The 22,359-nt window shown below is 43.1% G+C and overlaps 2 protein-coding genes and 1 long non-coding RNA gene across 5 annotated transcripts; 2 read left to right on the top strand and 1 right to left on the bottom strand.

The window, feature by feature from the left end:
• Positions 1-8,324: 8,324 nt before the first annotated feature.
• On the bottom strand, positions 8,325-9,498 carry LOC147309536 (uncharacterized). The gene is made up of 2 exons (XR_015125757.1): positions 9,008-9,498; positions 8,325-8,520 (listed from the first exon to the last, which is right to left on the bottom strand). It is a non-coding gene; the product is annotated as an uncharacterized LOC147309536 (long non-coding RNA).
• LOC147309535 (amphoterin-induced protein 2-like) lies at positions 9,116-16,467 on the top strand. Of its 2 annotated transcripts, none has more exons than XM_086269540.1 (2): positions 9,116-9,419; positions 10,832-16,467. In XM_086269540.1, exon 2 carries the CDS (start codon positions 10,909-10,911, stop codon positions 12,421-12,423), a length of 1,515 nt encoding a protein of 504 aa, XP_086125666.1. In that variant the 5' UTR covers positions 9,116-9,419; positions 10,832-10,908; the 3' UTR covers positions 12,424-16,467. The 2 variants fall into 2 exon arrangements, with proteins under 2 accessions (XP_086125666.1, XP_086125664.1); XM_086269538.1 differs by having other exon boundaries at positions 9,117-9,419; positions 10,826-16,467.
• Positions 16,468-17,177: 710 nt separating this feature from the next.
• Positions 17,178-22,109, top strand: LOC147309534 (uncharacterized). 2 transcript variants are annotated; one of them, XM_086270348.1, is made up of 6 exons: positions 17,178-17,398; positions 18,116-19,025; positions 19,294-19,390; positions 19,764-19,874; positions 20,323-20,489; positions 20,796-22,109. In XM_086270348.1, the coding sequence occupies exons 2-6, from the start codon at positions 18,118-18,120 to the stop codon at positions 21,256-21,258; spliced, it is 1,746 nt and encodes a 581-aa protein (XP_086126474.1). In that variant the 5' UTR covers positions 17,178-17,398; positions 18,116-18,117; the 3' UTR covers positions 21,259-22,109. The 2 variants fall into 2 exon arrangements, with proteins under 2 accessions (XP_086126474.1, XP_086126476.1); XM_086270350.1 differs by lacking the exon at positions 17,178-17,398 and having other exon boundaries at positions 18,884-19,390.
• Positions 22,110-22,359: the final 250 nt, after the last annotated feature.

The following is a 22,359-nucleotide window of genomic DNA, read 5'->3' as shown; positions in this document are numbered from 1 at the left end:
ACCTACCAGCTATCAAACTAGTTGGTCTAAATAAAGTTGAGTGAAATTCAAAGTCTGGTCTTTTTCAAGTGTGGACACCTCACAGTCAGAGGAACACTTGACAGTAAAAAACCGGCCTGGCCAGTAGAGAAACCGGCCTTGACCAGTGAAGACTCCACAAAAGCTCACCACAAAGACGGAGAAGACTCCACCTGGGGGCCTGGAGGAAATCGCACACCGTTTGCCTGTCCAATCAACAACCGAGAAAACAGAATGGCTGAGTCCAAGTCACTTCAAGAGCTGAAAATAGAGCGAACCACTGCAAAGAGACTGTTTTCCAGACTCACCAACCATATAATAAGGACCCACATGGATATGTCTGTAGAGGAGCTGCAGGATTCCTTCAAGAAACTCACAGTAGAGGGCTCCAAAGTGATTGACGCGAACGAGGAGCTTGAGGCCGCCTACATCACGCAGTGTGAAGCAGAGGGCACACCGGAGCTGATGGGCCAACAGAGAGCAGACGTCGAAAAAACGGAGAAAGAATGTGAGCAGAAGTTGAAGGAGGTGAAGCACCTGATCAGAGAGACACATATGGTGAAAAAGAACTGACCCTTGCTCTAAAATCAGCAGAAATGGCGTGTGAGAACGTCACATCCACTCAGCCTGATACACCGCTGGAGGCATATGATTTTATGCTCCACCATCTAGAAGAACTGGTGAAGAAAGCTAAGCAGGCACACCAGACATGGAACCGCTGGGCTCCACCTGCTGAGAGGCGAGATTGTGATCGTCGACTGATGGAGCTCCAAACCTGCCTTCCAAAGCTGGTGTCAGGGAAGGCAGTCCTGATCAAAGCAGAGAGGATTAAAAGAGATGCCGACCAAGCAGTTGTCACAGTCCGCAACGCAGCCTCGGTCGCAGCCATAAAACTGAAAGCCACAGCTTTACCAAAGTTCACCGGCAGCCAGCGTGAGTTCTACAGATGGCGGAAGGAATGGGAGGCTCTGCAAAAGCAAGGTGAACCAACCGGGTCCGTGGAAGTAAAGAAATTCCAACTTCTTGATAGCCTCGATGATAAAGTGGCCAAAGATCTGCGCCTGTCCACATACACCTCAGCCGATGAGATCTTCAGAGTCCTCGAGAACCGCTATGGAAATCAAGCCACCATCGCCATTGAAATCATTGAGGAGCTTCAAGCTATCCCTCCTGTCCGTAGCAACCAGCCTAGAAGAATTATAGAGCTTATCCACGCAGTTGAAAAGGCCCTCTATGATTTGAGTGAGCTGGATGAAGCAAATGCCATAAAGAACCTCTTGGTAATAAAGTCTATCGAAAGCAAGCTGCCTGAGTCCCTAAAGAAAGACTGGCTCACCCACGCTGCTGATCCAAAGAACGCTGTGACTCATCAGAACCGGTTTGACAAGCTGCTCGCATACCTCCAATCTCAAGAGTCCATCTACGAGCAGTTAGACCAGCTGAGAGACATCGACCCTGCCAAGGAGAGAATAAAGTTCCCAGTAAAGTACGCCCGTACCAAGTCAGTTAAATCCAGTACTGATCCAGCAGGCCGCATCATCTGTGGGGACCCAAAGCACAAGAGAAAGCTCTACATCTGCAGACGGTTTCGAACCAACACAAAGTTACAGGAGAAAGAGGATGCAGTGCAGCAACTTGGAGCCTGCAAGAGATGCCTCGAGATCCACGATGAACCCTGCAGAAAGACTACTTACCTGTGTGGAAAACCAGAGTGCAAAGACCAGCATCATTACCTTCTTTGTCCCTTGCCACGACCCTTATCACAAAGGCCCAAGTCTGGTCCGGCGAGAGCTGAGGGGAGGAGGTATACAGAGGTTCAAGAAGAGTTCATCTCTAAACTATCACCAGAGCTAGCGCAGGAGTGTCGGAAAGCTTTCTGCAACGTCTCATCACGAGCCTTCAACTCCATGGCAGCAGAGAGAGGTCTACTGGAGGGGACTGGTCTAAAAGAGTACCCTGTGATCCTGATGCTCCTTGACGTCATCGCCAATGATGGGCAGAGAATTGGGACACTAATTGATCTAGCATCTGACACAAACTACATAACCCATAAAGCCGCAAGTAAGCTCAACCTTCGCAGTGAAGACGTCATGCTTGTCATCCAGGGTATCGGAGGTATGAAGGTGTCTGTGGCAACCAAGCGCTGCCTTCTCAAGATCCGTGTCAACACCTCAAGAGGAACTTTAAAGCCTCACCAGTTAGTTTGCTATGGTCTTGACAAGATTGCTGAAGTGACAAGACATGTTCCACCTCAAAAGCTACAGAAGATCTTCCCTGACATCCCTCCCCAAGACCTCATCAGACCCAGAGAGATCCAGCTTCTAATCAGCCATAAAGAAGGCCAGCTGGTGCCCCAAAAGATCCGTTCCATCGGTGACCTGGTTCTCTGGGACGGTCCACTTGGCAAAACAATCGGGGGCACGCATCCAGACCTCTTTGAGGAAGTCACTTTGATGGCCCACACCTCCAAAACTCACTTCGCAAGATCAATGAGAGCTGCTGCACTCAAGTACCAAGAGTTCACTAAAGACCTAGCTTCCTGTCAGCACCCTGATCACCCTGAGACTCTATCCACCACAGCTACCAGCAGCAGAGACTTTCTGAAGTGGTGGAGGTGGGAAAGCATCGGAGCCGCTTGCCAGCCGAGATGTGGAGGGTGTCGTTGTGGGAGCTGCCAGCCAGGGGGTAAAGAAATGACGCTTGCAGAAGAGAGGGAGATGGAGATCGTGAGGAATGGCCTGACTTACTCAACTGGAGATGCCCACAACAGTGAACCGCATTGGCATGCTAAATACCCATGGGTAGAAGATCCAGCAACCTTGCCAAATAACAGGAAAGCAGTAGAAGCAACATTCATCAGAACCGAGATGAAGCTATCTAAAGAACCTGAATGGAAGAAGGCCTATGCTGCACAAGTTCATGAGATGGTAAACCGCAGAGCTGCAGTGAAGCTGTCCAAAGAAGTCCTGCAGAGTTGGACTGGGCCAGTATGGTATATAAGCCACCTCATCGCGCCAAATCCACACTCTGTCTCTACCCCAGTGAGGTTGGTGTGGAACAGCAGCCAGAAGTACAGAGGCCTCAGCCTGAATGACATCCTCATCAAAGGTCCTGATGTCCTGAACCCGATAAGAGCTGTCCTGCTGAGGTTCCGAGCTGGTGTCTACGCCGCCCTTGGTGACATCCGCAAGATGTACAACTCCGTCTGGCTGGAAGATTGAGAAGTCCACTTGCACAGATTCTTGTGGCGTGACACAGAAGATGCAGACATAGAAGACTATGCCATAACAAGAGTCAACATTGGAGACAAACCTGCTGGTTGCATAGCCCAAGTCGCCATGAGAGAAACTGCAAACCTACCTTCATTCAGTCACTTCACAGAGGAGAAACGTGTGCTGGAAGAAGATGCTTATGTCGATGACATCCTGACATCACACAATGACCTCGACCATTTGAGACGCCTAACAGCCAACATCGAGCACATCCTGAGAGCTGGAGGATTCTACATGAAGCCTTGGGTCTACTCCAGTCAAAGTGGGAGGGAGGAGTCAAAGACAGAGTTGCCTCGATCAGAGCCAAAGACTATGATCCTGCCAAACCAGCTGACGGAAGATGACAACAAAGCCCTTGGCCTTGGCTACACCATCAATGATGACAAGCTTCATGTCATGGTCGCAGTGAACTTCTCAAAGAAAAGGAGGAAAATGCGCCTTGGTCAAGACCTGCTCAGAGAAGAAGTCAGAGAGCAAACACCTGATCCACTCACCAGGCGAGAACTGCTAAGCCAAGTCTCCGGCCTATACGACCCACTCGGTCTAGTGACTCCCGTCAAACAAAAGGGTGCCATCCTGGTAAGGAGAGCTTTCCAAGAAGCAAAAGTAAAGCACTGCCTCGAAGACACATGGGACGCAGCCTTGTCTGAAGGTCTCCGAGAAGACGCTATAAAGCTTCTGGAAGAGTATGCTGACCTGAAGAAACTGCATTTCACTAGAGCCCTGACTCCACCAGATCCTTGTGCAGAGCCCAGTGCCATCACGTTCTCTGATGGCAGTGAACATGCATATGGTGCAGTGATGTACCTTCGCTGGAGCTGCAGCCATAGTGTCATTGTGAGACTAGTAGAGTCCAAAGCCAAACTGACGCCTCTCAATCACAAAGGCGATCCTGTTAAAGCAGAGATGTGTGGCGCAGTCTTTGCTGCCCGTCTGAAGACCTACTTCCAGAGACACTGCAGAATCCAGGTCAAAAAATGGTACCACCTCGTTGACAGCCAGACCGTCTTGGGTGCAATCCAGCGTGAGAGCTACGGTTTCCAGACCTTCTTCGCAAACCGCGTTGGTGAAATCCAGAGTAGCACTGATGCCCAGGATTGGTGGTGGATTCCTGGGTCAGCAAACATTGCAGACATTCTCACCAGAGGGGCCAGTCCAGATGCCCTAACCGAGGACTCCGAGTGGCAGTCGGGTCCAAAGTTTCTCCAACTTCCTGAAGATGAGTGGCTGAAGAAATCCGCCGGAGAAGTCGCTGCCCAAGCTCGAGAAACGGTCACAAAGCTACAGAAAAAGACTTTTGTTGCGGTCCTTACCAGAATGCACATCAAGGCGGCTCAGGACTCAGTACACGTAGAGTCGAGAAGACCACGAGGAGTAGCAACCCAACAGCTAATCGACGAAAGGCGATTCAGCAACCTGAGAAGGCTGATTGGGACCGTGGCGTGGGTCTGGAGGGTTGCCAAAAAGTTCATGAGATCAAAGACCAGAGACCAAGAAAAGTGGGAGGTAGTACCATCTTCGGGTGTCCTCACAGTCTGCGAGAGACAAGATGCTTTTCGAGACCTTTGCCTAGCAGCACAAGAGGGCGTCAACTTCCCAAGCACCACAACAGACAGACTAGTCGTTTACAGAGACCAAACAAGTGGACTTCTAGTTTGTGGTGGCAGAATCCAAACCTTCAAAAAAGACCGCAAAGCCGTTCCCCTTCTACCATTCCAAGCCTGGCTATCCACCCTCCTTGCCAGAGAAGCACACAGCGAGGGACATGGCGGAGTGGCAGAAACCTTACTGCGGATGAGAATGAAGGCTTGGGTGGTCAGAGGAAGAATTATTGCCCAAAAGGTCGTTGACCAGTGCATCATCTGCAAGAAGGCAAAGGCAAGAACCTGCAAGCAAGTAATGGGGGACTTACCTGAAGAGAGGTCAAATCCTGCTGCACCATTTGAATTTACATCTGTTGACCTGTTTGGACCCTATCATGTGAGGGATGATGTCAAGAGAAGAGTGACCATGAAAGTTTGGGGAGTTGTGTTTTGCTGTATGGCAAGCCGAGCCATTCATGTCGAACTAGCGAGCACACTATCAACAGAGAGCTTCCTGCTTGCCTACCAGAGGTTCACTTCTGTCCGAGGCCATCCCCGAAAAATCTGGTCAGATCCTGGTACAAACTTTGTCGGCGCCAAACCTGTCTTGGAAGAAATGTATGCTTACCTGAGACGACAAAACAAGGAGTCGCTTGAAGAATACTCTGCCAAAAATGAGACCATCTGGGCATGATTCTTCCCGCTGACTCACCTCACCGAAATGGGGCCGCCGAAGCTGCTGTCAGAGTTATCAAGAGAGCCCTCCATACTCTCGGCAATACAGAGGCTCTTACCTTTAGTGAGTTTCTGACAGCACTCCAGCTAGCCGCCAACCTTGCAAATGAGAGACCCATTGATGCCAGAATTCAGAGCCGAGAAGATCGCATTGACTACATCACGCCGAATAATCTGTTGCTTGGTCGAGCCACACAAAGTGGGGACTTCAAAACTGTCGACTTCACAAATTATCCTTTCAAAAGGCTGAAGGAAATACAAACCATAGTCAACAACTTCTGGAGGTCCTGGAGCCAACTTGCTGGACCAAACCTGTTCATCCGCAGTAAATGGCATACTGCAGAGAGAAACATTGCTGTTGGAGACATAGTTTGGCTCTGCGACCAAAATGCCCTTAGAGGGCAGTTCAGACTCGCAAAAGTCATTAGCGTGAATCCTGATTCCAAAGGGATCGTTCGAGATGTGCATGTGAGGGTCTCTCCAAGTTCCAGCATTGCGATCAAGAGTCCAAAACCCGCTACCACAAGTCCTGAGCTGGGCACCACCTTACATCGGGACATCCGGCGTCTTGTGGTCCTTTTACCGGTGGAAGATCAAGTAAGGGACCAGCCCACCTGAGTGCGATCTTTCCAGACAGTGCTGAGCAAAGATCGAGTGGGAGGTGTCGCGCTGACCTAGTAGGTGTGGCTGTTATTCCTCTTTTCCTCCTCCTGCCCTCTACCTGTTCGGTGCTGCTGCTTACCCATGGCCGCTGATTAGACCTTGGGTGCAATCAACAACTAAGCACGGCCTGGTGTGCGCCGCCCTGCCAGGTGAGCCACATTAGAGCAATCAAGGGTGGGCGTGCCGAGTAAACCTTTAAATGCATGCAGCAGTCATTTGACCCGGGTGCAACATACTGAGAGGACGGCAAACAAAGCACTTTTCCACTGTGAGGAAGACTTTGAACAAGACAGGCTATCGGTAAGCTCTTGAGTTCACATTTTGCTTTTGCAGATGTATCTGGGACTATGGAAGCTCAGTTGTGCAAATGTTTTACGCTTAGGGAAATAGTTGCTGCATTTAAGTTTAATTATATTGACAAAAATGAATGTTTAAGCTTGAATAAATTGTTTGTGCAGTTAGTGTTCCCACATATTTATGTTAATTAATATTAAAAATAGTTACCCCAAATCCTTGGGTGGATCGTAAAACTAGTGAATAAATGTTTGGTTTTGATTTAAAGAAAATAATTCTTTGTAAAGAAAATCCTTAGTTAAAGTCTATTAAAATGTTTGAACTCTAAAATGTATACTTTAAAATACAATTGTTTATAAAAAAGTGTTAAATGCAAAGAAGACACATTGTGTATATTTATTTAAGAACCACAGTTAAATTAACACAGTTAACCACATGGTAAATGGCTTTACTGAAGTGTATTTTGTTATTTCGTCTGTCTTTTGTGAATGGTTAATGGAATGTTCTTTATTTTTGTGTTGAAAGGTTTTTTACCTGCTGCTACCTACCAGCTATCAAACTAGTTGGTCTAAATAAAGTTGAGTGAAATTCAAAGTCTGGTCTTTTTCAAGTGTGGACACCTCACAGTCAGAGGAACACTTGACAGTGTATAGTGTTACACAGGTCAAAATTCAAAATAGTCTTGAACGATAAATCCATTCACACTCACATTCACAGCTACAGCCAGTTTAGAATCATTAATTAACCTAACATGCATTTCTTTGGATGTGGAGGGAAGCTGGAGGACCTGGAGTAAACCCACTCAATTGCTGGGAGAACATGTAAACTTCACACACAAATGTCCCAGCTGGTTGGTGGATTAGAAACCAGGCATTCTTGCTGTGAGGCAACTGTGCCACCCCTAGTTTTATAACAACTGATTTCACAAAAATCACCAAATATCACTGTTTATGTGCAGCAGCCAAAGCTGAAAGCACAACAGGGATGTCTTATCCAGTTTTACGTTCTACTGGCTGTGATAAAAAATGGGAGCCACTTTTAAAGAGAGGAGGTCAGGGTGGATGGACGAGTTGACAAAACACTGGGCAAGTGCAGATAAAGGAGATTGTTTCCCATATCGAATCAGCATTGCTTTAACTACAATTTCCATAAGTCTTTCTTGAAGTAGGTTCTTTTGGGTTCTTTTATTTTTTTTATTTGTTTTATGGGGGAATGGGGAAGAACAACTCATATTAATTTTAGTGATCATTAGGACATGCAGCTGAATTAAAAATTATGTAAACAGATTTAGTTTAGCCCAGAAGATGGTAAACAATTAATTTTAAAATTGACATATTTTCTGTGATAACAAATAGATTATCACCAGCCAGTTAAAACTCACTGAAAAGTCCTGTGAACCTCTTCTGTGCACATGTGCCCAACAACATGACTTTTTGGGAGTAGGGGCAGGGTGACACCATATCTGCTATTACAGGAATCTCCCATAGCCCTCAGAATTCTTTGAGTGCCATGTCTCCTACATTGTTAACCTGGGTATCAGCTGTTAAATGCTGGGCAGGTGGTGTACAGAAGGTCCACAGCTTTTCTATTATTATTTCTCTTAGGTTTTGGCACTTGCTTGCATTTAACAGCTCACAGAAACAATTGACATGTGATGGGTTCAACATATCATTTGGGAATGGAAAAACTTATGAGGTTAACCAACAGGGAGCTATTCGGAGTAGTATTTATATGGTGACAAATCACAACAACAGTCATCTCAAGGTAATGTATTGTATTGTAAGGTAAAGCTCCTACAATAATACAGACAAATCCCAACAATCAGATGGCCCCCTATGAGCAAGTAGTTGGCAACAGTAGAAAGGAAAAACTCCCTTTTATCACGAAGAAACCTCCAGCAGAACCAAACTCATGGAGCCATCTGCTCACGGGAAGAAGACAGGACAAAAGACATGCTGTGAAAGAAAGGCAGAGATTAATTACAACTAATGATAAAATGCAAAATAATGTATAAACACATAAAGAGGTGAGTGAAAAAGAAGTGATCAGTCCGTTAAAGGAAGCCCCTAGCAGCCTGGGCCTATTGAAGCGTACCTCTGGGAGGGTTCAGGGTCACCTGATCCAACCCTAAATAGTCCTGAAGAGGGCTTTAAAACTTACCTATTACATTTCTAATACTACTTTCCAAATTCTGTAAAACCCAAATATTGAGCTACATTTTGTCACTTTTCACAATACACATGCAATTTGAGCCATGTTTAAAATATTATTGCAAATGGATAAACGGGAAAACGGGAAATAACGGGAAGTATTAATGGAAAATCCTGGAAATACTTTGATGATCGTCTGATCGCCTTTTAACTGAAACAATAAAATCTAAAATACTAGTCTACTTTTATTATTATTGTTATTGTTATGATTGACTTATTGAGCTGCACTCACCTTCTGATAAATTAGGCTATAAAGCAGTGGATTTGCAGAGTGTGTGGTGCTGATGCTGTCCTCTCTGCCTCTGCCGCACCTTCTCCCTCTCCTTCTCCTTGCAGGGTGCCCTGTCTCCTCCTCTTGGCATCATCCACTCTCGCATCGTCGCTGTATTGGCTGCTGTTTTGTGTTTCGTGTTTACTCGCAGGACGACCCCTCCCACGGTGACATGTAACCCGAGCTTCAGGTGAACAATTCTGCTCCGGCACCTCTCCGTGGATTGCTCAGAGGGTTGAAAACGATGCGCTTTGCTGCGAAAAGCTCCAAGTTGCTTTTGAAAGACTCGTGAAACATGACCCGGTCGCCCCCCAAAAGAGCGGGTCTGGATAACGGCACGACGATTTGAACGGGCAGCGATGTGGATGTAAAGGTGAGCTGGGTTTATGCTGTGCGTCTGCGTTTTGGTTCCTTCAAAGTCGCAAAAAAGCCGGTTAATATTGTTCTGCTGAGCCGTGTGTGGGGGAAAGAGCAGGAAGGACAAATAACTGATTAACTCAGGCGAGCATTGTAGATGAATAAGTATGGCAATAATGTAGACCCACGGTCACGTTTCTATATTTTTAAACTATCTTTTTCAAGTTTTCTGTGCATTTAATATAGTTTTTGCAGTAATTCTTTAAGATTTGTAACTAAAAATCAGGTTTTTGTTTAAGTAAAAGAAAATCTTATTTAGAATACATATTTGTAAGGCTTGATTATGGATATGCATTTAAACGTATATCCAAAGTAGCTAAATACATTTCTGTAACAAATAATAAATACAAAAATACAAGTGAACGGGATTATTTTCTTCACTTGTTTATTTCTGAGTTAAAACATGTCTGGGTTTTCAAATTGAAATTAGGTTTGCAAAAGGTGGCACAAGAGCCTGTAAACACAGAATGATTGGCACTGCAGCGTAAGAAATTATTTAAATGTTTGTTGATTATCACATTAATTTCTGTCAGTTGTTTAGTGATTGCTTGGCTGTCTCCTTTCTGAATTGACTTCATTTATTTTTTTTTCTCCCGTGCCTCTCTGGTATTAATCCGCTCTTGCGTTACTGCTCATTTCTTTAAATTACCATTATGAGAGAAATTTATCAGGGGAAACAGCTGCTTATGGTGATTTGAAGAGTTGTGTATCCGAATTATTCAATGACTCTTGATTAACATAATAATTAATAATAGTTCTGACTTATTCTTGGTGTTTATATTATCTGGTACCTTGTTTTCTGAATGGATGAAAAGGTCTACATAGATTTACTGATGCATTTGTTAAAATTGAGGGGGCAAGTAGAAAGTAGCAATTGGAAAAAAACATATGCTAATCTGTTTTCTTTATGTGTACAATGTGATACTAACCTGTAAACAGATGCATTATTACAAAAGATGTGGTCTTGTGAGCAGTGAAGTAAGCAGACTGTATTTGTATTGGTGGGGAATAGGGGAGGAGTGTTACTGCTGTGCACATATCAGGTTACACTTGTTCCAGTCTTTACTTCCAGTTGTCATGTATGGGTGATGCCAGCAGCAATCATTGTTGTATTCAAATGTGGATTATAAATTATTTTTAGAGTTGCATGCATGTCATGCCTTTACCTATTTTATCCATTTCCTTAAACAGTCTTACTGTGTGTTCCTCTTGTCATCTCGGTGCCTTTAAAAAAAAACTTTAAATAGAAAACACTTTTATTCTGATATCGTCATCTACTATGTGTATTTTTATTCTCAGGTAGTATAATGCATTAATTTCCATTGTCTTTCTCTTTCACTTTTCTTGTTTTGTCTCTTCAAGCTGTAGACTGAGGATTATATAAACCTGACATGTGTACACCTAATGAGACGGTAACCTGAAGTCCATCCTGAGGAAAAACCAGGATGCATTCCATTACCTTGGAACTTTTAGGCAAGACCAATGTCAGGGGTTGCTGCAATCCCTCTGCTGCAGGAGTGCTGTTCCTGCTGTGTCTTGGCTTCCCTCCCTCTATGGCCGCTTGCCCACCTTCCTGCCTTTGTGCCAGTGATATAATTTCCTGCAGCGGATGCAATCTGTCTGTGGTGCCCTTTGATCTACCAGGTTATGCCACACGGTTGGACCTTAGCCACAACAGTCTCACTGCCCTGCATGTGGGCTGGATTTCCCAACCGCTGCAACGGCTCGTTACGCTGATTCTCGGCAAAAATTTCATAAGAAGCATTGACGTGAACACCTTCAATGTGACACCACATCTCCTCCACTTGGACCTCTCGTCCAATCAGCTGACAGTGCTGAACTCATCCATCTTCAGTGGGTTGAAAGAACTGAAGGAGTTGCTGCTGTTTGACAACCAGATTATTCAAATCGATCCAGGCGCCTTCAAGGACCTCTGCAACCTACAGAGGCTCTACCTCTCTACAAACAGGCTGTCAGTCTTCCCCCTAGTCATTTATGAAGAACCCGAGGGACCTCTAAATCTGACATTTCTAGACTTGTCATATAACAGACTGACTAAGGTGCCTGTCCAAAGCCTCCTGTCCCTCACTCGCCAAAGAGGAATTTATTTGCAGGAAAACCCTTTAGTCTGTGACTGTGCGTTGCTTGCCTTGCTGGAGTATTGGATGTGGAAACAGTATCCCCCTCTACTGGATTTCAGAGGTGACTACCCATGTAAAAAAGGAGCAAAGTCAGGAGTTCATTGTAAGGAGCATGAAATGTCAGCTATGCCCCTTGAGACACAGATCTACCAAGTAGAGCCTGGTCAGTGGTTAAGAGTGCCATGCCCAGGGTTGACTTTGCCTGCTCAGGAGGGGCTTGTGGTGTTTTGGGTCACCCCTACAACGGTACTGAATTCCTCAAACAGTGATCTAAGTGCCCGCCTCGCAGTTCTTCCCAATGGCACCCTTGAAGTTCGAGAAGCGCTGACGGAAGATTCTGGAACATATGGGTGTGTCATACCCCGCGGACATAACTACAATCCCAGTCACTCTCTGGAGGTCACAGTGGTAGTTGGAAATTTAAGCATTACCTCCGCCAGCGGTTCAGCGCATCGCAATAGTGCAGAAAATTTCAACACTGCATTTACCACACTGGCTTCTTGCGTGGTCAGCATCATATTGGTGCTCCTCTACCTCTACCTCACCCCCTGTCGGTGTCGGGATGGCCGCGGCGGGGACTCGAGAGGCTGCGGCGGACGAGCCATCATCCTGTGTTCAGACCCCAGAGATGTGGAGACAACACAGCAGCGGTCAAATGGGAAGAAGGTGGTTTTCTTAGAGCCTCAGACCGAAGACTCTGACACTGGCTGCACCAAAATTGCAGCAGTTAACTTGAGTCATGTCACTTCCGAGGGCATTCTTAAAAATGGAAGTAGGACAGTGGGACAGCCCCTCACAGACCCCACTCACATGGCATAGCAAGAAAAAGAACCTTTTGCACATTTCTGTACAGCATGAACCCAAGTTTTTTTTTCTCACTGTCTTCTTTCAGTACATCATGAAAAAATCCATTTGATGTGAGTACTGCACAGTGATTCTTGTGAAGTAGTTATGCACTGTGGGGTTTGGGTGTTTGGTCTAAAGCAGAAAATGCAATCCTTTTGTGGGCAGAATTTCAATTATGTCTCGACTGTAAGTGGTGTCTGTTTTTTTAATATTAAGAGTTCATATGGAAATTTCAGTGTTACCGCAGGAAATTGTTACAGCAAAGATCACAAAGATAGAAATGTGGGTGGGTTTTTTATATTGGGCCGAGAGAAATATTCACACCTGATGTGATGAGCTGTTAGAGGCAGTGGCGGCTGTTGGGTATTGTGCTTGCATTTTCAATGCATCATGACCATTCTTTTAGCATCTGTCTTGTACCGTGGGGCATAGTGTCTTTGAAACATGCCAGTCGTACTTGTGAATTTATCTTAATGTTGTTTAACAATGTTGTGCAGATGAAACTATGTCTGCCATTCACCTTTAAAATCTATATGAATCTGTAAAAATTTCTTCTTAGACTAAAATACACACAAAACCCATTGTTTTGCTATTGTTGCAGAAAAAAAAACACTTGATGAACTGTTACAGGGGTGGTTTACTTCAAGAAGAACACATTTCCAAAATACACCATGATGATATATTGTTGTTATTGTCATGGCTTTTGTAAATAAATGATGGATGTAGCTAAAAGTATGTCATCCGTAGATTTGTGGTCTGCCATTTTGGGGTGGGGGAAAAAAATCTATACGGCACAGAATCACGTGTATGTACTGATATAGGGACACCAAATATTGACATTTCGAATGAAAATCAATAAATAATGAATATATTAAAATGTTCTGGGAATACTACTCTACCAACAAGAGGGCTCGTGTCCTTCACCACCATCCCAAGACAAAATTAGCCGAACAAACTTACAATAAATCCGTTCAACCAAAAAAAACATCCAACATATAATTCTATAATTTCCAACTTGACTCCATTCAATTGAAGACTGAAAGCAAACTGACTCTGCATTACAGGGAGTGCAGAATTATTAGGCAAGTTGTATTTTTGAGGAATAATTTTATTATTGAACAACAACCATGTTCTCAATGAACCCAAAAAACTCATTAATATCAAAGCTGAATGTTCTTGGAAGTAGTTTTTAGTTTGTTTTCAGTTTTAGCTATTTTAGGGGGATATCTGTGTGTGCAGGTGACTATTACTGTGCATAATTATTAGGCAACTTAACAAAAAGCAAATATATACCCATTTCAATTATTTTTTTTTACCAGTGAAACCAATATAACATCTCCATATTCACAAATATACATTTCTGACATTCAAAAACAAAACAAAAACAAATCAGTGACCAATATAGCCACCTTTCTTTGCAAGGACACTCAAAAGCCTGCCATCCATGGATTCTGTCAGTGTTTTGATCTGTTCACCATCAACATTGCGTGCAGCAGCAACCACAGCCTCCCAGACACTGTTCAGAGAGGTGTACTGTTTTCCCTCCTTGTAAATCTCACATTTGATGATGGACCACAGGTTCTCAATGGGGTTCAGATCAGGTGAACAAGGTGGCCATGTCATTAGTTTTTCTTCTTTTATACCCTTTCTTGCCAGCCATGCTGTGGAGTACTTGGACGCGTGTGATGGAGCATTGTCCTGCATGAACATCATGTTTTTCTTGAAGGATGCAGACTTCTTCCTGTACCACTGCTTGAAGAAGGTGTCTTCCAGAAACTGGCAGTAGGACTGGGAGTTGAGCTTGACTCCATCCTCAACCCGAAAAGGCCCCACAAGCTCATCTTTGATGATACCAGCCCAAACCAGTACTCCACCTCCACCTTGCTGGCATCTGAGTCGGACTGGAGCTGTCACGGTCTGGAGGGCAGACCGTGGGGATGTGGGGAAAGGAGGACCCAAAACGCAGACTCTGCGATGCAAACAGTGCTCTTTATTTACAGTGGAAAGCTGTAAACACAATAACTCCCCGTTGCTCCCTCGAACCCCATGTGCATGCTTCCCTCCGACGTCTGTGCTCGTGCTCGTGCTCCCCGCTGTTGTGTTACTGCACACCCTGTGCGTGCTGCCCTTCTGGTCCCTCGTTTCATCTGCAGGACAATACAGAAGCAGCCGTTAAACACTGAACCCGCGCGCACACACACACGATCCGCACTTCCTAATGCTACACACTGACTTGGAGTCTTAGCTTAATGATCCCGCGCCGGTGGGAGCTCCAACTCTCTCCTAAGTAGCTCCCCCGACGAGCCCTGATCACCAACAGGTGTGGCATGAACTTCAGGTGTGGCCAGTCCTTCCGCAGGGCCACACCCCTCAGGCCTGCAGGTGGCTGAGCTCCATCCTCCAGCCACACCCGCAGACATACACACCCATACCCTGCCTATACATATGAGTGGGACACAGACTAACACAGCACAGTGCAGAAAAACACACACATCACCAAAATAATAATAACAACAATATCAACGGGAGGTGAGTCAAAACTGCTCACGGACCCCGAGTCCTCCAGAGCTGGGTCCGTGACAGGAGCTCTCTGCCCTTTACCAATCCAGCCACGGGCCCATCCATCTGGCCCATCAAGACTCACACACATTTCATCAGTCCATAAAACCTTAGAAAAACCAGTCTTGAGATATTTCTTGGCCCAGTCTTGACGTTTCAGCTTGTGTGTCTTGTTCAGTGGTGGTCGTCTTTCAGCCTTTCTTACCTTGGCCATGTCTCTGAGTATTGCACACCTTGTGCTTTTGGGCACTCCAGTGATGTTGCTGCTCTGAAATATGGCCAAACTGGTGGCAGGTGGCATCTTGGCAGCTGCACGCTTGACTTTTCTCAGTTCATGGGCAGTTATTTTGTGCCTTGGTTTTTCCACACGCTTCTTGCGACCCTGTTGACTATTTTGAATGAAACGCTTGATTGGTCGATGATCACGCTTCAGAAGCTTTGCAATTTTGAGACTGCTGCATCCCTCTGCAAGATATCTCACTATTTTTGACTTTTCTGAGCCTGTCAAGTCCTTCTTTTGACCCATTTTGCCAAAGGAAAGGAAGTTGCCTAATAATTATGCACACCACCTAATATGCTTAATTGGTAGTAGGCTTTCGAGCCTATACAGCTTGGAGTAAGACAACATGCATGAAGAGGATGATGTGGACAAAATACTCATTTGCCTAATAATTCTGCACTCCCTGTAAGCTGCTGGTTAAAAGTGTGGTTAAAAGTGTGGTTGTATTACCACATTGCTGTCTGAAAAATAGTGTTAATTTATTTGAAATTATTACTTAGCAATAAAATTTACAGGCATATTCATGTGTCTATTGGCTTCCTTGGGCTCAATCAATGTCCCCTGTTTTTCATCCATTAAACTTTTGCAGGCAACAGGTCACTTGGGTTTAAAGTTAAAGTCACTGAAACGAGTTGTTTAACACATTCTTGACACATGGCAGACTTACTTGCTACATAGGGGTAATATAAACTCTGGTACAGTGACCTAATGTTTACACTTGTGAGTGTGTACATCAGCACTGTGGATTTTAAATGAAACACTGAAGATGTGATTGAAGTGTAGACTTTGAGCTTTAATTCAAGGAGTTTTACCAAAACATTACAGAGGCTCAAAACTAATTGGAGGAACTACTATCATTTTAAATATAAGACTTGTTTTTAATACTTAGATGAAAATATTTTGCAGTCATCAAATCACCAGATGTTGTGTTTCCTCCCAAGGGATGCTCTGCCAGGCCTTTACTGCAGCTGTCTTCAATTGCTGTTTGCTTGTCTCCATCTTCTGTTTTGTATATAATAGCTGAAAAGCATGCTCCATTGTGTTGAGATCAGGTGATTAACGTGTCCACTGAAGTGTATCCAATTTCTTGACAAACTCCTGTGCAGCTTTTGCACTGTGCTCTGGGTCATTATCCATTTGCGAATCCTGAATTTGAGCAGAGAGTACAGCCATGTAAACCTCACAATTCATCGTCAAAGGAGCTCGCAAAGAAAAGCGTCTGGACTTCTTTAAGTTACTTGAAGACGTTTCACCTCTCATCCGAGAAGCTTCTTCAGTTCTAAGGTCAAATGGTGGAGAGTCCCAGATATAAACCTAGTGGGAGTAACCCCCCACAGAGGGACAAAAGGACCCCCTGATGATCCTCTAATCGCCTGACCCAAGGTGTGGCTGATTGGGACCCACACCCAGTTTCACACCTTGGGTCAGGCGATTAGAGGATCATCAGGGGGTCCTTTTGTCCCTTTGTGGGGGGATACTCCCACTAGGTTTATATCTGGGACTCTCCACCATTTGACCTTAGAACTGAAGAAGCTTCTCGGATGAGAGGTGAAACGTCTTCAAGTAACTTAAAGAAGTCCAGACGCTTTTCTTTGCGAGCTCCTTTGACTACGATGACCTGGATGACTGAGAACCTTCACAGACTCACAATTCATCCCGCTATCAGCAGTCACGTCATCAATAAACACCAGTGAAGTGGCTCCACTGACAGCAATACAGGCCCAAGGCATAACACTGCCTCCACCAGGTGGAACATAACAGATGGTGGTGTGTTTCATACTCTCCATACTTTTCTTTTCTTTGGTTATTTATGGTTTTATCAGTCCAAAGATTTTTTTGGCTCTTGTATATGTTTTCTGGCAAAGTCTAATCTGGCCTTCTTGTTCGGACGATCTGATTTCCTCGTGTCAGCATTGTTCCCACATCATCATAATTAATGTTGTTCCAGGTTCAATATTGCAAGTGACCAATCACCTTCTTGTGACGTCATTCCTTTGCGACTTCGAAATACCCGCCTTCGAGTATTTCGAAATACAAGTGAAGAAGCGAAAAACCGCCGCCTGTCCGCCGAATTTGAAGTCAATTTAGGATACTTTCCTTTAATAAACGGTAAGCATTATACATATGTTCCTCACTTGGCTTGCTGTTTGTTTGCTAGCGATAGGCTACTTGACAACAGCATTAGCTAACCAGTGTTCTCTAGACCAGCGTTCCCCAACTTTTTGGGTGTTTCGTGGCCCGGGGGTTGGGTCAGGCAAAATTGCAGTAGCTTCCCTGATCATTTTACAAACATAAGTGAAGAGAATCTGGACTAAAAGGCCTAGACTTATGGTTGTGTGCTGAATCTATGAATCAAACTATCACCTGGAAACATAATTAACTGGTCCATAGCTGTGAAACTGGACATGAGTTCTTGATTCTATGGAGATTAACAGTAATCCAGAAATTTACAAATTTGTCCTGGGACATCGCGTAAATGTTGTCCCTGGGACATCGCGTAAATGTTGTCCCTGGGACATCGCGTAAATGTTGTCCCTGGGACATCGCGTAAATGTTGTCCCTGGGACATCATGTAGAAGTTGCCCTGGGACATCGTGTAGATGTTGTCCCTGGGACATCATGTTAAAGTTGCCAGAGACATACCATATGAAAGTTTAGCTTCTTTTAGCCCCTGTTTGTTTTATATTATTTTATATATATATATATATATTTTTTTTTTTTTTAATATTATATTTAATATTTACATTGTATTGCAAAAAACCCCAAAACAAGTTAAAATGAATTAATGAATATTGACTAATTAAACCTTCGTTATTTTTCCACCAGAAATGGACGACATAATTAGAAGAAGTGTTCTGAATGACGAAAAAAAAAGAACTGGAAAAGACACACAACTTTGTGTGCATGTGTCACAATGCCAGGAGGACCCATTCAGTGTTGTGTTAGAAAAATTGAACTCATTAACCCTTCATGGACATTATAAATGTTTAAATGTTGCCTCAGGTAAAGACAGGAAAAGAGACTATTACAAATTCAACTGCATCAGAGCTGGGGAAAAAAGTCAAAACAGCTACAGAGCAGTGGGCTGTAAGGCCTATGTTTCATTTAAAGTACTCAAATGTTGGAAAGACCACACAGTCATCGTGCAGCGTACATATGATAAGCATGATGGGCATGATCCTTCGGACCCAAAAGACGCACATTTCAACAATATTTCCAGTGATTTGAGGAGGAAGATTGAGGAACTGCTTTCCCTTGGAACTAAGCCAGCCATCGTACTAACCAAATGTCATAAATGGGCCAAAGAACATGGACACAGAGATCTTCACAACAGAGAGCATTTTGTCACACCACGTGACATTGACAGTGTTAGAACCTGCATGATGAGGAAGAAGCACTTTAACTGTGGAGACAGTCAAAGTGTACATACCTTACTTAATGGAAAACATCAAGAACATGTTCTCTTCTATCAACCATACACATCTGACCAAGAACTAATGATTGTTTTGCAGACACCTGTAATGAAATCAAACATGGAGAACTATGCAAAACAGTTAGTATTTGTTGACACCACGCACTGCGTTAACCAGTATTCATTTCCCTTATTCACACTTGTTGTAAGAGATGATCATGGGCATGGAGTCCCTGTGGCCTATGCTATTGTCAGCAACGAAAGTCAGAAAACCCTGGAAACTGTTCTTGGAATAGTTTGTGAGCATTTCCCAACTTCCCCGAGGTAAATAATACATTGACAGCTATTAATTTTGAAATAATTCCTTTTCAAAAAAGTTATAACATGCCAGAATCTAATGCTATAGCTGCAGCATGGGCTGCAAAAAACTTTCCTTTCCAGTTGTTAAAGTTATTCCTATAGGCTGTATGCAGTATTTTATATATCTACTTGTGAGTTGAAATGTTTAATTTGGCATTGAAGTGGTGCTTTGAGATAGCAAAAACATTTTCATACTGTTTAATCTCATTTAGTGTTTTCTTTTTTTCTGTAGAGCATTTATGGTTGACAAAGACTTTGCGGAAATAAATGCTTTGCAGAAGGTTTTTCCAGAGTCAGCTATCCTTCTATGCTGGTACCATGTCTTGCAGGTAAACCACATTGTTTTCTTTTCACGTTGTCTAAGATGCACCTGAAACACATTTTTACAACAGGGTCCTGTTGTTATGATTTGCCTCATTGTGATATTCACCTACTCAGGTTAATGAATATAAAGGGATAAAATGTTGAGTGACTATGTCCATCCATTTAAGACCACAGTGCACTCATCTTCTGGTGGCTGCTTCCCAAAGCTCTTTTTGACATTTAAAAATATGTTTGCCTGGTTGATTTCTGTAATGCACAGGTCCTCTTGTCCAGTGAGTGACAAAGTTATTTTTGGACGTCAGCTTTCTTTTATGCTTTTTGTACAGCTGCTCCTCTGTCTCTCTCTCCAGATTAACTTTTTTTCTCTTACATTCACAGGCTGTTAATCGATGGCTTTCAAAATCAGAGTCCGGGGTCCATGGGCTTTCTAACACCCAAAAGAGAAATGAAATCATTTCTTTCTTTTGTAAGCTGAAAGCTTGCACATCTGTAAGTGTAATTTGTCTATTTCACATTTTGATTTCTTGATTACACTAAGAGCATAATAACTTTCAGTTGCTAAAAAAAGTTACAGAGAGATACAAAATAGATTTTTGAAACAATTTCTAAAACTGGCTTCTTATCTTGCTTATCAAAACAAGTACTTAAGCTGTGCAGAACATCATTGTGTCACCCACTGTGCAGTAGAACTTGTGAGTGGGATTCTTTCACAGACAGATGCTGAAACCAAATATGCTTATAGGTTTAGTGTTCCTTCTTAGCCATTGTAAGGGAAGAAATAATTGCTTCTTAATACAAAAACACGACATATTATTAATAACTTAAAATTCTTAATGTTATTCAATAAAAGGAAAAGGGCTTCAATACATAATATTAAAGATTTCAATAGGTCTGTTAAATGGATTGAAATATATTCTGTTGCATCCAATTCTCTTAGGAGGACGACTTTAAAGCCACATCAGCAGAGTTCTGCCAGACATTTAAGCAATACCCTTTGGTGTGCCAGTATTTTCAGAAGCACTGGGAAGGCATTGGCCACATGTGGTGTGACTACGGCCGTCGCTTCAGTCACGCTCGTTCTGAAACAAACAATGTGATTGAAAGGTATGATTTATTTTTTTGACCTCATTCAATTGTATTGCTGAAAAAAAGATATTATGCTTTAATCCAAGAGGCTAAACTGAGTAGGTTCGTCATGTCATTGCCAGAACAGGTTTTAGGCAAATCCTTTAAATTCTAGCAGCGTGAGTAGGTGGATTTGCCTAAATCAGCTAAACCGGCACAGAGCATTCCTTTATAAAAGACGTGTGCAATAGGTATTCCAATTTTTTTTAAAATAATACAGTCTTGATTAAAACTTTAAATTCCTTCAATTACAGTTACTAATCATTTCAAATAACTGTTTTTCAGATTTTTCCACCGCCTGAAATGCCAGTTTTTATCTGGCTACAAGAATAGGCGTCTGGATGATCTGATTGAAGTGCTCCTAGGGAAGGCCGACGACTACTTCTCAGTCATAAAAACCCTGCAAGATGTGGGCCGCATGAAAAACAGGTTTGCTGACACCTTGTCTCAAGTTTCAGACTCTGCTTCAAGACTGATGGAAAGTGGTTGGGCTCTTAAAATTACAGTCAAGAACAGCCATGGAGTTAATGCATATCAAGTCCCATCTGAGTCAAGAGAAGACATGGTGTATGATGTCTGCCCTGTTGAGTCCTACTGCAACTGTACATATGGCTTACGAGGACTTCTTTGCAAGCATCTAGTGTTACTTGCAAAATTAGCAGAGGCTGACAATGACATCTATCCAAACATGGAAACAGACCTTGGCAAGAATTGCAGTGAAAGAAAGGCATTACTTTGTACACTGTGAGGACTTGAAAGTGATAAAAATGCCAAGTTTGTTTGGAAATCTGTGTTTTTTTGCATCGGCTGAAACACTTCAGTGCACTTGTTGTACGTTCTCTCACTATAACACATGTGCTTGCCTGAAGGTGGCTTGTAGCCATTTTAAACAAATGAAAAACTCTCTGAAAAGTCCTCTATCAACTTTGAATGACACTCCTGTAGTTGAAAGCACAGACAAAAAATGCACAGAAGATGCAGTTGGAAAACTAAATGCTGTTTTAGACACAGTTAAACAGTGGGCATTCATTCCAGAGGGTATTACTGCAATGATAGATGAACTGCATACAAATGTCTTAAAAACAAAACAAGTAGGCAAAAGTATATGCCAGTACGAAATAAAGACGACAGATAATGCACGCAAAATTAGGCCATTGTATTCTAGCAAGAAACGTTCGGCCAGCATCGACATTCCAACAGTCTGTGAAAATGAATGTGAACAGTCGATAACCACTGAAAGAGAGACATCCTCTGGAGAAAATGAAAACCTTTTGGAATACAAAACAAAAAAGAGAAGAGTTAAAGCTAAGTATATGCACAAGTAGACTTTTGTGTGACATTTCAAAGGGACTGCATCCATTACTTCTGTTTATTGAAACCTAAAGCTGAATAGCTGTCTTAACTTTCTGCCAAGGAACAGATGAAAAGAAATTGTTTGGTCTCTCAAGCAGTTGTTATTTATGTGTGTTATTCATTACTTTGGCTTGGTTGCTGTTTTTGATACAAATTCATCTGTGCCCATTGTAATATTTTCATATGTTACTATTTTTATATTGCTATGCATTATAAATAAAGGATTACTTATTACTATTAAAGGTCTGCATTTGTAATTGTTGGTATTATTTATAAAATATGCGCTCTTAAGTTTTTTGCTCCATAAAACGATACCTGTCACTATCAGCTGTTGAGAATCCTGGCTCATACAAAATAGAAGTAAAAGGTTTCAACATCCAGCCTTTTTATGATTAAATACAAAGTGTAATAACAGAGTTATTGGGGTGTGATTTTGTTAATAGTTAGTCTTAAGTATAAGTTTAATAGTAATGAGTAAGAAAATATAGCCAGAATA

Source organism: Aulonocara sp. 'chitande type north' Nkhata Bay, linkage group LG17, assembly GCF_057382095.1.
Source record: "Aulonocara sp. 'chitande type north' Nkhata Bay isolate Kocher_YH1m ecotype deep benthic linkage group LG17, A_spYH_male_GT1.1, whole genome shotgun sequence".
NCBI lineage: Eukaryota > Metazoa > Chordata > Actinopteri > Cichliformes > Cichlidae > Aulonocara > Aulonocara sp. 'chitande type north' Nkhata Bay.
The sequence above is the reverse complement of the archived record's forward strand: the minus strand, read 5'-3'. Positions and strand labels throughout refer to the sequence as shown.